The sequence below is a fragment of the Lissotriton vulgaris genome, unplaced genomic scaffold (assembly GCF_964263255.1).
Source record: "Lissotriton vulgaris unplaced genomic scaffold, aLisVul1.2 SCAFFOLD_1670, whole genome shotgun sequence".
Classification (NCBI taxonomy): Eukaryota; Metazoa; Chordata; class Amphibia; order Caudata; family Salamandridae; genus Lissotriton; species Lissotriton vulgaris.
Genome location: NW_028255645.1, coordinates 544,430 through 556,824, shown reverse-complemented (window position 1 = coordinate 556,824; position 12,395 = coordinate 544,430). Strand labels below are relative to the sequence as shown.

The following is a 12,395-nucleotide window of genomic DNA, read 5'->3' as shown; positions in this document are numbered from 1 at the left end:
GGTTCGAGGCATGTGGGCTGCTGAATTCATATCTGTGCATTGTTCGTCGCCTAGTGTTAGGTCGGGATGATCGCACCTTGTTGTCCTGGAAGAGTCTTCGAAGTATCACAAGATAGGTGGCTCCTGTAGGAAGGTACCTCCTGACTATGGTTGCCCCCAACTTTTTTGCCCTGTGTTTTAGCTGGTTTTGGACATAGTCGACCTGGGACCCTGCCAATCAGGACCCCAGGCCTACTGCTCTCTCTTTAAAATGGATTCCATGTACCCTAGGTACATTTCCAATTGGTACTGGGCCACCTTATCAGACCCTGTAACTCAGGGCATAGGTGTACCCAGGGCTGCCAGGGGCTGCAGCATGTATTATGCCACCCCTGGCTGGCCTCCTAAATTTGACACAACTGGCTGCATGACAGCTGGGGCAAAGTCGTGTAATCACCCTTTGCTGTAGGTGTAGTATACCTATACCTAACCCTAAAATGGACACACAGATTCCTATCAGTCACTCCTATGGCAGGCCTTAACAATCCTGAAGGCAGAGTGCTTGGAATCGTGTGAGATGGTGCTCTGGCATGAGCTGAGCCTGTCTGCAGCTTGCGGAATCAAGTCCTAATAGCTGTTCCATGATATCGCATACCATATACTCTTAAGTGCATTATAATCCTCGCGGTTAAATGCTAACTTTGGTATTGCTTTATCAAAACATGTCGAGTAAGGTGTCATACGAATTGGAATACTAACCCCTCGCCAATTCTGGCGACGGGGTTAGCATTCCACCCTTCTAGAGGGACACGACATGTATGTAACTGTGAACCCCGGTTAAAGTTAAGCAAAGCCTCAGCTCCACAAAATGGATGCTGCCACCACAGACACGAGTCTGACCCCCTGCAGCTGGGAGTCCTCCCAGTGAGGGGAGCCTGGACAAAGGGTTTCCTGTCAGGGGCGGTGCTAGCACCGTCCCAGACATGGTTTTGTGTATCCTGGGTAGGCAGGGCTTTTCAGGAAGGTGACTGCTGAGTGGCACCCCGGTGCTCACTACGCATAGGCCAGTCAGAACCAGTTCCAGGGGCACACCAGCCCCTGGCCTGGGGAAGTCCGGCAGGGGAGAGGGGTGTAACCACCCCCCTCCTGGTCCCACCCATAGGCAGGACCTAGTCACCGGGTCAGCCCCCTTTTTTAGTATAAAGATAGGAGCGGGCCCCCTGTTCAAATTAGATCATCTTTGGAATCAAGATACCACTTTCTTCGAAAGGACTTCACGATTTCTTCTTCAAGATTCTCCCTTGTGGCTAAGGAGTAGTCACCCTGCATCAAGCGGGCACCATCCTAAAGAACACTGCGGTCTGCTGCAAGTCCTTCATCACGAATCCGACGACCCAGCTCGACGAGACCCGGCTTCCCTGGCACCTCTGACCTCTACTCACCTCTACAGCCAAGCTGAGAACCGTGAGTGCGACGAGACCTCGAGGGACCGACGATCGCCAAGACTGCACGACATCTTTACTGCAAGCCCACCGTGTCCTCCACTGGTGAGTGCTTTGGGGTCCGAGAAGCCCAGACCCTGCGCAGCTCCAGCACCCAAGGTCAGCCTCCCTGCATCTCCACGATCTGCGTGGGGCCCTTCTGCTGTTTGCTGTGCACCGCGTTGTTTGGCTACTAGCCGGCTGGCTTGTGGCCTTCTGAACGACGCCCGACGACATCTCTGCTGCTGGTCTGGTTGCTCCAGGCTGGCCCTTGCTTCCTTCTTCGAGAGAGGCACCCCGGACCCTCCTGGTCCACTCCAGACGCCATTTTAGGTCCACCGCGTGGGCTTGAATTTGCCAAGGCTTTGTTGCCCAATCCTGGGTCCAGCGACGCCGACAGCTTCTATCTTCGTGGGACAGCTCGATCCTCCATCCTGGTCGCCGACAACGCCTCCTGGTCCGTGAGATCTTCGAGCTACAGCGTCACCCACTCACCTTGTCGAGGTGGCTACCATCCGGTGCCCTCCTGGTGCCCACTGACTACTGGCTAGTAGTCTCGAACTTGGTCCCCTCTGCTTTCAGGTGTCATCCATCTTCGAGATCCAGGCTTGGATCCAACTGAACTTTCTTCACTGGTCACCGGCCAGCATCTTTTCTTCCGGCTCCTGGTCCGTCTACGAGGATTCCCGACGTCTTTTCAGACCTATGCAGCTGCAGCCCCTGGGCTAGGTAACTTCGGCATTTCGGTGCCCCAGCATAGCCTCACTATCCAAGGGTCAGAATCTATCTTCGTTTTCTCCCTACCAGGTCGGGTTCGCCCGAGAACTCTAACTTTCTATTTCCTAGCTACCATAGACTTTTGTTCGCATCTCGCGTGAGAGTGCACACACTGCACCCGAGTCCCCTAGGCCTCCTAGTCGTAATCTAACGATTCCCTAGTCAAGTCCTAGCGATTCCAAAAGCTATTAGTACTGTACTTACCTGCTAGGAATTTCGCATTCCACTTTCAGAGTATATGGTTTTCCGTGCCCCTCGGGCATTTGTATATACTGTGCTAACTTAAGTATTTTTGTAAGAGTTTTGGTTTGTGCTTAGTACCCTGTCCTCATAAAGAGTACAGGGCTGTTGTGATCTTTAATAAATAACTGTTTATTTTCATAACACTTGTGTGGTGTCCTTTCACTTGGTGTTCAAGGGGTATATGTGTGGTATAACAGCTGGCTTAACACGCCCTCTCGAGTCTTTAGCCTTAGACTGCTCGTATCCATGCTACTAGGATAGCTGGTCTATAAGGTTGACTTACAACCAATCATCAATAAGGGTTGCTGAACTGATACATAGTGGGCACTAGAATAGTGACCACTGCATATCAGGCCACCTTCTCACAGCTCCTCCCCTGGACTACAGTGCGCATGGGCATCGACTCCATCCTCAGATTGTTTTTTTCCGCCATTGGGTTCGGATGTATATTGGTTCACTCTGTCGGAATCGATATAAAAAACTTTCTTAAGACCAAAAGGTCTTTAGTCTTATTCGTCGGTATTGTCTAGCGTTCGGTGCCTACTGGTTCCGATTCGGTCCCGAGCCGGAGTCTACAGAACCGCATGCTCTCAACTCGGAAGGACCCGTCTAGGACGGTATCGACTGCTCATCATGGACCGTAGTTCTTTCAAGAGATGTCTCGTGTGCAAATCCAAGTATCCCCACATCGACGTCCACCCGGTGTGCAACAAGTGTCTGTCGCCGGATCATGATAAAGCCAGTTGCATGGCTTGTTCCTGTTTCAGGTCCAAAAAGACGCTTAAGCATCGACGTGCTGCGCGCCAGGAGGCCCAGCAGAATGCACCGGCGCCTTGTCGAATCCCGCGTCTGAGGTCGACTACGACGCTGAAATGTTTGAGGCTGAAGAAGTCGTCGAAGAGGTAGGAGACGACGAAGGGGCCTTTGGGGCCATGGAAGATAGCTCGAGCGAAGAGCTACCTCAGACAGACATTGGGGCCGTACCGCTTCAACAGGCTCAGGTCGAGGGATCGCCATTAGGCCTTACCCAAAACCTTGCAATGGGTTCTACGGCCCCGCCTTTGGGCTCGTCTACGGACATTACTATTGAGCCGTGCCCTGAGAAATCGAAACCGAAAGCAAAACCATCGGTCTCGACGCAGACGAAGGCACCGGTACCTTCCACGAAACCGAAAGTGCAAGTTACCTTGGTCGGATCCAAGCACTCGGGCCCATCTGCGTCGACTAAGCACAAGGTTCTGGTCGAGCCGAAGACACAAGTCTAGGGCGTCGAGACTAAGTCTGCCACGCCGAAGACAAAAGTCAAGGTGGTAGAGTCTAGTAAATCGGCGCAGAAGAAGGTCGAAGCCAATAAGGGGCTCGGTGATCCGAAGGCTCTCGAGACTCCGCGCCAACGTGATAAGGCCAAGAGCGGTGCAACCCACGAGTCCACATCCAGTGGTGCCTCGAAGGATCCCAGCGACTCGGTGCAGCCGTCCGCCACTTTCACCGAGAAGGTGACCGACTCCTTACAGCGCATCAGGGAGAAGGCCTCGACAGTCAGCCCTAAAGATGCTACGCCCTCGAAGCCGGCTGAGAAGCCTCCGCAAGGGTCGACGCCGATCCATTTCACGTTGCCGCCGAAGGCTTTCGCCCCTAAGTTGGGAACGGGTGTCCCTGAGATGGTGCCCTCGGTGCGGAAGTCGACTACAGGGGTTCCAACCCAGAAGCATCGACAATCTTCGTTGGAGGAACAACGTGAACATTTTATCAATGCCGAAACGGGCAGGCTTTCCCTGCATAAGAGGAAAATTGCCCCAGAAAGGCCTATGGAGTCCTACAAGATTCCTTTGAAGAAGAAGGATTCCACTTCGACTCCTGTTCTTGTGGAACCACTCTCTCCACAGGCCCATAATGCCTCGCCCACTTACTCCGACGTGGAAGCTGGTGAGGGTGATTATGAGGATGAGTACAGCTATCCTGTCTACACAGACCCTGATGATGTCAATGAGCCCTGGGCAGCTGGGGCTGATCCAGGTGACCCTCACTCTGCCCCGGACACTCAACTCTACGCGGTGAAAACGTCGCCCACTGAGGATTCTGCGGTTTTTCATGCCCTCACTGAACGGGCGCCTCAGAACCAAGATGTCCAGCTCCATGCTGACCCCATTGAGGAGGACTTTCTCTTTGACACCTTTTCCGTCTCAGAGAGGACTGTGAAGACTCTCCCTATGTTAAAGGGTGTCTTAAAGCATGCTGGGGACATTTTTAAGGAGCCTACCAGAGCCAGGGTAATAAACCCTAGGATAGAGAAGAAGTATAAGCCAGCACCTACTGACCCTACTTACATCAAGGGACAGCTCCCTCTAGATCTCTTGTTGTTTCTAATGCCCGGAAGAGGGCTAATTCTCAAACAACGGGTGATGCTCCTCCCCCAGATAAGGAATCAAAGGTGTTTGAGGCATCAGGGAAAAGGTTGGCAGCTCAAGCGGCCAATTTCTGGCGCATTTTCAATACACAAGCACTTCTAGCGAGGTATGACAGGGCACACTGACGCACTGGAGACCCTGTTGCAGCACCTGCCAGACTAATACAAAGAGGCAGCTGAGATGCTCATCCAAGAGGGGAATCTAATATCCAATGCTTCTATTAAATGTGCACTGGACGCAGCTGACACAGCGGCCAGAGCTGTCAACACTAGCGTCATGCTGAGACGACATGCCTGGCTTAGAATCTCGGGATTTAAGCCAGAGATACAAACCACCATTCTTAATCAAACAGTTGACCCTGATCGTCTGTTCGGCCCTGAGGTGGACACCACCTTAGAAAAGATAAAGAAGGACACTGACACTGCTAAGTCCATGGGGGCCTTGCAGTCCCAGCAATTCAGGGGTGGTTCTTTTCGTCGCTCAAATAATAGAGGTGTTTCCAGAGGCCAAAGCTCACAACCCACGCAGTATTATAAGGGCAGTACACAATCCACCTACATCAGAGTCGTGGTGGATATCGTGGGAACAGCGCCAAGGGCAGAGGAAACAACAACGCCAGATCCTCTGCCAACAACAACAAACAGTGACGCCTTGTCACTGCCCCCCGACCACGCAACACCGGTCGGGGGGAGACTTCAAAGGTTCCTGCCAGTCTGGAAGTCCTTCACCACAGACAGGTGGGTCACAAAACTTGTCCAGTACGGTTATTGTCTGGAGTTAACATCCACCCCGCCAAACATACCCCCAAGACAACGTCCTATGTCTGCCGAGCATTTGCACTTATTGCAGCAGGAGGTACTCGTCATGCTGCAAAAAGGGGCAATCTAGCTCGTGCCTGTGGAAGAAAGAGGCACAGGAGTTTACTCACTGTACTTCTTGATTCCAAAAAAGGACTGGTCCCTCAGACCCATACTCGACCTCAGACCCCTCAATCAATACATTGTCGGAGCATTTTCATATGTTGACCCTGCAGCAGGTACTCCCGTTGCTCAGTCAAGGGGATTTCCTCGCAACTTTAGACCTAAAGGATGCGTATTTTCACATTCTGCTGCACCCGTCACACAGAAAATACCTCCGGTTCACCATCCAAAACCAACATTACCAGTTCAAGGTTTTGCCTTTCGGAGTCACCACGGCACCCAGGGTGTTTACAAAGTGCCTGGTGACAGTGGCAGCGCACCTGAATAGACTAAACATTCACGTCTACCCTTATCTGGACGACTGGCTCATCCAGGCAAAGTCAGCCCAGCAGTGTGCCGCCCACATGTCCCACACCATTCACCTCCTTCACGATCTGGGATTCTCACTGAATTACCCAAAGTCCCACCTGCAACCCGCCCACATACGGCAGTATCTGGGTGCGACGATAAACACTCTGGCGGCCACAGCACAGCCAAATTCAGTGAGGGTCAACAGCATTCAATCGCTGATACCGAAGTTCAGACCTCAACGCTCGCTTCCAGTGCGAGTGTTCATGCAGTTGATAGGCATGATGGCCTCCTACATCTCCATAGTCCCACACGCGAGACTACATATGCGTCCGCTTCAGGAGTGCTTAGCGCATTAGTGGACTCAGGCTCACGGACAGTTGAAAGACCTAGTGTTGGTGAGCAGTCGGGCATACAACTCTCTGCATTGGTGGAACCCACAAAACCTTTGCAAAGGACGACCGTTCCAGGAGCCTGTGCCACAGATCATCCTGACAACGGACGCTTCTCTCCAGGGATGGGGAGCTAATGTACTCCATTACACTGTGCAGGGACTATGGACGCAACAGCAACGACTGATGCACATCAATGTTCTGGAACTGATGGCAATCTTCATGGCACTAAAGGCCTTCAAAGTACATCTGTGCAACAAGGTCGTGTTGATCCGGACGGACAACATGACGGCCATGTACTACATTCAGAAGCAGGGAGGAAGACAGTCTCCACAGCTGTCTCATCTGGCTCAGAGCATGTGGAAGTGGGCCATTCAGAGAATCATCTTCCTCATGGCAGAACACCTCCCAGGCAAGGACAATCAAATTGCGGACCTGCTCAGCAGGTACAGCCACCAAATGCACGAGTGGGAGATACATCCATCGGTACTCCACCCGTACTTCCAAAGGTGGGGTCATCCAGAGATAGACCTGTTCGCCACAAAGGAGAACGCAAAATGCCAAAGCTTCGCCGCCAGGTTCCCACACCCACAGTCGCAGGGCAATGCGATATGGATGAACTGGTCAGGCAAATTTGCGTACGCTTTTCCCCCAGCACCTCTGATACCGCTGGTGGCACGCAAGCTGAAGCAGCACTCGATGACTCTCATCCTGGTTGCTCCAACGTGGGCTCGCCAACCATGGTACACCACGTTTCTGGAACTGTCCGTGGTACCGCATCAAAGGCTGCGCCTCACACCCAGGCCTTTGACGCAGAGCCATGGCGACATTTAGCATCCAGATCCTCAACAGCTCAACCTGGCGATCTGGCTCCTGAGGTCTTAGAGTTTGGCTACCTCAACTTGCCTCCTGACTGTATGGACATCATCCGGGAGGCAAGGAAGCTCACCACTAGAGCATGCTATGCGGCAAAGTGGAAGCGGTTTGTCATCTATTGTGCAGGCCACAACATTAACCCGCTAGATGCATCTATTCAATACATCATTTGGTTCGAGGCATGTGGGCTGCTGAATTCATATCTGTGCATAGATCGCCGCCTAGTGTTGGGTCCGGATGATTGTACATTGTTGTCCTGGAAGAGTCTTCGAAGTATCACGAGATAGGTGGCTCCTCCCCTGGACTACAGTGCGCATGGGCATAGACTCCATCCTCAGATTGTTTTTTTCCGCCATTGGGTTCGGATGTCTTTAGGTTCCCTCTAGTCGGAATCGATATATAAACTTTTTTGAGACCAAAAGGTCTTTAGTCTAATACGTCGGTATAGTCTTGCGTTCGGTCTTAGTTCTTCCAGCTCGGTTCCGAGCCGGATTCTCTACACCCGCGTGCTCTCGGCGCGGAAGGCCCAGTCGACGCTCCAGACCTATCGACCGTCCATCATGGACCGAAGTCCATTCAAGAGATGTCCCGTCTGCAACTCGAAGTATCCCCACATCGATGTCCACCCGGTGTGCAACAAGTGTCTGTCGCCGGACCACGATGAAGCCAAGTGTATGGCTTGTTCACGCTTCAGGTCCAAGAAGACGCTTAAGCTTCGACGAGCTGCGCGCCAGGAGGCCCAGCATGCTGCACCGGCGTCTGTGGATATCTTCGATGCAGGGGATGTCGAGGACGAATCTATCCAGGACGTTACTGAGTCGAACCCCGCATCAGACTTCGACTACAACGCAGATGCAGAGATGTTCGAGGCCGAAGAAGTCGTCGACGAGGTAGGAGACGACTGTGAGAAGTTGGCCTGATATTTAGTGCTCACTATTCTAGTGATCACTGTGATTCATACCAAATGACCCTTATTGGTGATTGGTTGTAAGTCAACCTTATAGACCAGCTATCCTAGTAGCGTGGACAAAAGCAGTCTTTAGGCTAAACTCTAGAGGGCGTGTTAAGCCAGCTGTAATACCATCACATATACCCCTTGAACACCAAGTGAAAGGACACCACACAAGTTGTTATGAAAATAAAGTATATTTATTTATAACAAGTCTACCCTGAACTCTTTGAGTCAGGGAGCTAAGCACAATACAAAACTCTTACGAAAATACTTCAAGTTGCACAATTTACACAAATGCCAGAGGGGCACGAAAAACCATATACACTGAAAGTGGAATGCGAAATACTAGCAGGTGAGTAACTCGATCCAGAGGCTTCAGGATCGCTAGGACTACACTACTGAACTCTACGGTTAGGAGCAGGAGGCCTAGGGAGATCGGGTGCAGAGTGTGCACTCTCACGCGGGATGCGGGACAAAGTCTATGGAGGCTAGTATTTCTAAAGTTAGTGTTTTCGGACGAATCTGACTAGGTAGACTTAAAACGAAAAAGGATCTGGACACTTGGGTAGTGAACCTGCGTTGGAGCACCGAAATGCTCGGGTTACCTAGCCCAGGGGCTGCCGCTACATAGGGTTCAAAAGACGTCGGGAATCCTCGTTGTAGTCTATGGAGCCTGAAAGAAGAAGTTGCTGGCAAGCGACCAGTGAAGATGTTCGGTGTGATCCAAGCCTGGATCGGTGATGGAGACGACCTGAAAGCAGAGGAGACTCAGTTCTTAATCACTAGCAAGTGATTGTGTGGGCACCAGGTTTGCACCGGATGAGGTCACCGCGATCAGGTGAGTGGGCGACGCTGGACTCTGCAGCCACACGGGCCAGGAGGCGTAGTCGGCGACCAGGCTGGAGGTGCGAGCTGTCACACGAGGGTGTCTGCTGTCGGCGATGCTGGAACCAGGATTGGAGCAACAAGCCTTGGCAAAGGCAAGCTCACGCGGTGGAGTCAAGATGGCGTCTGGAGTGGACCAGGAGGGTCCGGGGTGCTCCTCTTTTGGGAGGGAGCAAGGGCCTGTCCGGAGCAACCAGACCAGCGGTGAAAACGTCGTGGTACGTCGTCAGGAGGGTCACTGGCCAACGGGCAAGTGACCGGACAACGTGGCAAGCAGCAGAAGAGCAGAAGGGCCCCACGCAGATCTCGTGGATGCTGGGGGGGCTGGACTTCGGTGCTGGAGCTGCTCTGGGTTGGGGCTTCTCAAACCCCAGTGCACTCACCCGAGGATCCCTCGGCGGTCGTGCTGGTTAAGCGTCGTATAGGTTTTGAAGATGGCTGGTCCCTCCTGTCTCGTCACACCCACGAATCTCAGCTGGGCTGATGATGCAGGTAGAGGTCAGAGATGCCAGGGAATCCGGGTCTCGTCGAGCTGGTCAGTCTTGATCTGGAGGATGGACGTGCAGCAAACCGCGATGCTTAGGTGGTGCCTGCGGGTGCAGGGTGGCTACTCCTTAGCCACAAGGGAGAGTCTTCAGAGAAAGTCATGAGTTCCTTTCGTGGAAAGTAGTTCAAGATTCAAGATTATCTAATATGGGAAGGGGGCCCGCTCCTACCGTCATCCTAAGAAAAGGGGCTGGCACGCGACTAGGTCCTGCCCATGGGTGGGACCAGGAAGAGGGTGGTTACACCCCTCTCCTTTGTCCGGTCTCTCCCCAGCTCAGGGACTGGGGTGCCCCTGGAACTGGTTTGAGCCGGCATATGCACAGTGAGCACCGGGGTGCCACTTGCAGTCTCCTTCCTCTCAGCCCTGCCTTCCTGGGATACACAAAACCCTGTCTGGGATGGTGCTAGCACCGCCCCTGACAGGAAACCCTTTGTCCAAGCTCTCCTTGCTGGAAGGACTCCCAGCAGCAGGAGGTCAGACTTGTGGCTGTGGTGGCAGCATCCATTTTGTGATGCTGAGGCTCGAGTTAACGTTAACCGGGGTTCACAGTTACATACATGTCGTGTCCCTCTAGAAAGGTGGAATTCTAACCCCGTCACCAGAATTTGCGAGGTTCTAGTATTCCAATTTGTATGACTCCTTACTCGACATGATTGATCAGCCAGTTGTTGTGTCAGATTTGGATGGCCAGCCAGGGGTGGCATAATACATGCTGCAGCCCCTGGTAGGCCCTGGTACACCTATGACCTGGATACCTAAGGTATGCTGTACAGGGACTGATAAGGTGGCCCAGTACCAATCGGTAAATGCACCTAAGGTACATGCTTGTCAATTTAGAGAGAGAACAGCTAGGCTGTGGGTCTGATTAGCAGGCCCACAGCCAGGGAAAGTCGTAAACCAGTGAAGCAAAAAGCAAAAAATCGGGGGTGACCATAGGATTGCAGACCTTACTCTCCTACAAGAGGCTCCACCGTCTAGACCCAAAACGTGCGCTCTCTTACTATCTAGATCTCACGCCAGTTCCGGGTGGATGACCAACTCTTTGTTGGTTACGTGGGCGCCAAGAAGGGAAAGGCGGTACACAAGCGGCCCATCTCGCGGTGGATCATCTTGTGTATCCAGGCGTGCTACTCCTTTGCTAAGAAGGAACCCCCTGTTGGACTGAGGGCTCATTCCACTCGGGCCACAGCGACTACCACTGCCCTGGGCCGAGGAGTGCCCTTGCAGGACATTTGCCATTCAGCTTCGTGGGCCTCGCTGCACACGTTTACAAGACATTATTGCCTGGACAGCCAAGTCCGGAGGGATGGCTTCTTTGGCTGTTCCGTCCTCTAAGACTTTCTGGTGTGATTATTGGTTCGCAGACCCACCACCGGGGTTGCTATTGCTGAGGTATCTATTCTAAGGTAAGGAATCTATCACTAACGTGTCTCTTTCAGATGCACAAGTTACTACTTGTGTAACGATATATCTGTAAGAGACATTAGTTAGTGATAGATTCCTTACCGACTGTGAGAAGGTGGCCTGATATGCAGTGCTCACTATTCTAGTGAACACTATGTATCAGTCCAGCAACCCTTATTGATGATTGGTTGTAAGTCAACCTTATAGACCAGCTATCCTAGTAGCGTGGATACGAGCAGTCTAAGGCTAAAGACTCGAGAGGGCGTGTTAAGCCAGCTGTTTACCACACATATACCCCTTGAACACCAAGTGAAAGGACACCACACAAGTGTTATCAAAATAAACAGTTATTTATTAAGAATCACAACAGCCCTGTACTCTTTATGAGGACAGGGTACTAAGCACAAACCAAAACTCTTACAAAAATACTTAAGTTAGCACAGTATATACAAATGCCCGAGGGGCACGGAAAACCATATACTTGAAAAGTGGAATGCGAAATTACTAGCAGGTAAGTACAGTACTAATAGCCTTTGGAATCGCTAGGACTTGACTATAGAATCGTTAGATTACTTCTAGGAGACCCAGGGGACTCGGGTGCAGTGTGTGCACTCTCACGCGAGATGCGGGACAAAGTCTATGGTAGCTAGAAATTGCAAAGTTAGTGTTCTCGGGCGAACCCGACCTGGTAGGAGGAAAACGAAAGTGGATTCTGACCCTTGGATAGTGAGGCTATGCTGGGGCACCGAAATACCGAAGTTACCTAGCCCAGGGGCTGCAGCTGCATAGGACTCAAAAGACGTCGGGAATCCTCGTTGCCGGACCAGGAGCCTGGAAGAAAGAAGTTGCTGGCAGGCGACCAGTGAAGAAAGTTCGATGGATCCAAGCCTGGATCGAAGGAAGATGACACCTGAAAGCAGAGGGGACCAAGTTCGTGACTACTAGCCAGTAGTCAGTGGGCACCAGGAGGGCACCGGATGGTAGCCACCTCGACAAGGTGAGTGGGTGACGCTGTGACCGCAGATCTCACGGACCAGGAGGCGTTGTCGGCGACCAGGATGGAGGAGCGATCTGTCCCACGATGGATGAAGCTGTCGGCGTCGCTGGACCCAGGATTGGGCAACAAAGCCTTGGCAAATTCAAGCCCACGCGGTGGACCTGAAATGGCGTCTGGAGTGGACCA

At 52.3% G+C, this 12,395-nt stretch overlaps 1 protein-coding gene across 1 annotated transcript in view; it reads left to right on the top strand.

Moving 5' to 3' along the window:
• Positions 1–4,366: 4,366 nt before the first annotated feature.
• LOC147659043 (uncharacterized) overlaps positions 4,367–12,395 on the top strand; it is a gene marked incomplete at its 5' end in the record, with an annotated part of 502,472 nt that continues 494,443 nt past the window's right edge. The window contains one exon of the mRNA XM_086952017.1: positions 4,367–4,496. Coding sequence (XP_086808143.1) covers positions 4,367–4,496 — 130 coding nt within the window. The remainder of the gene's footprint in view (positions 4,497–12,395) is intronic.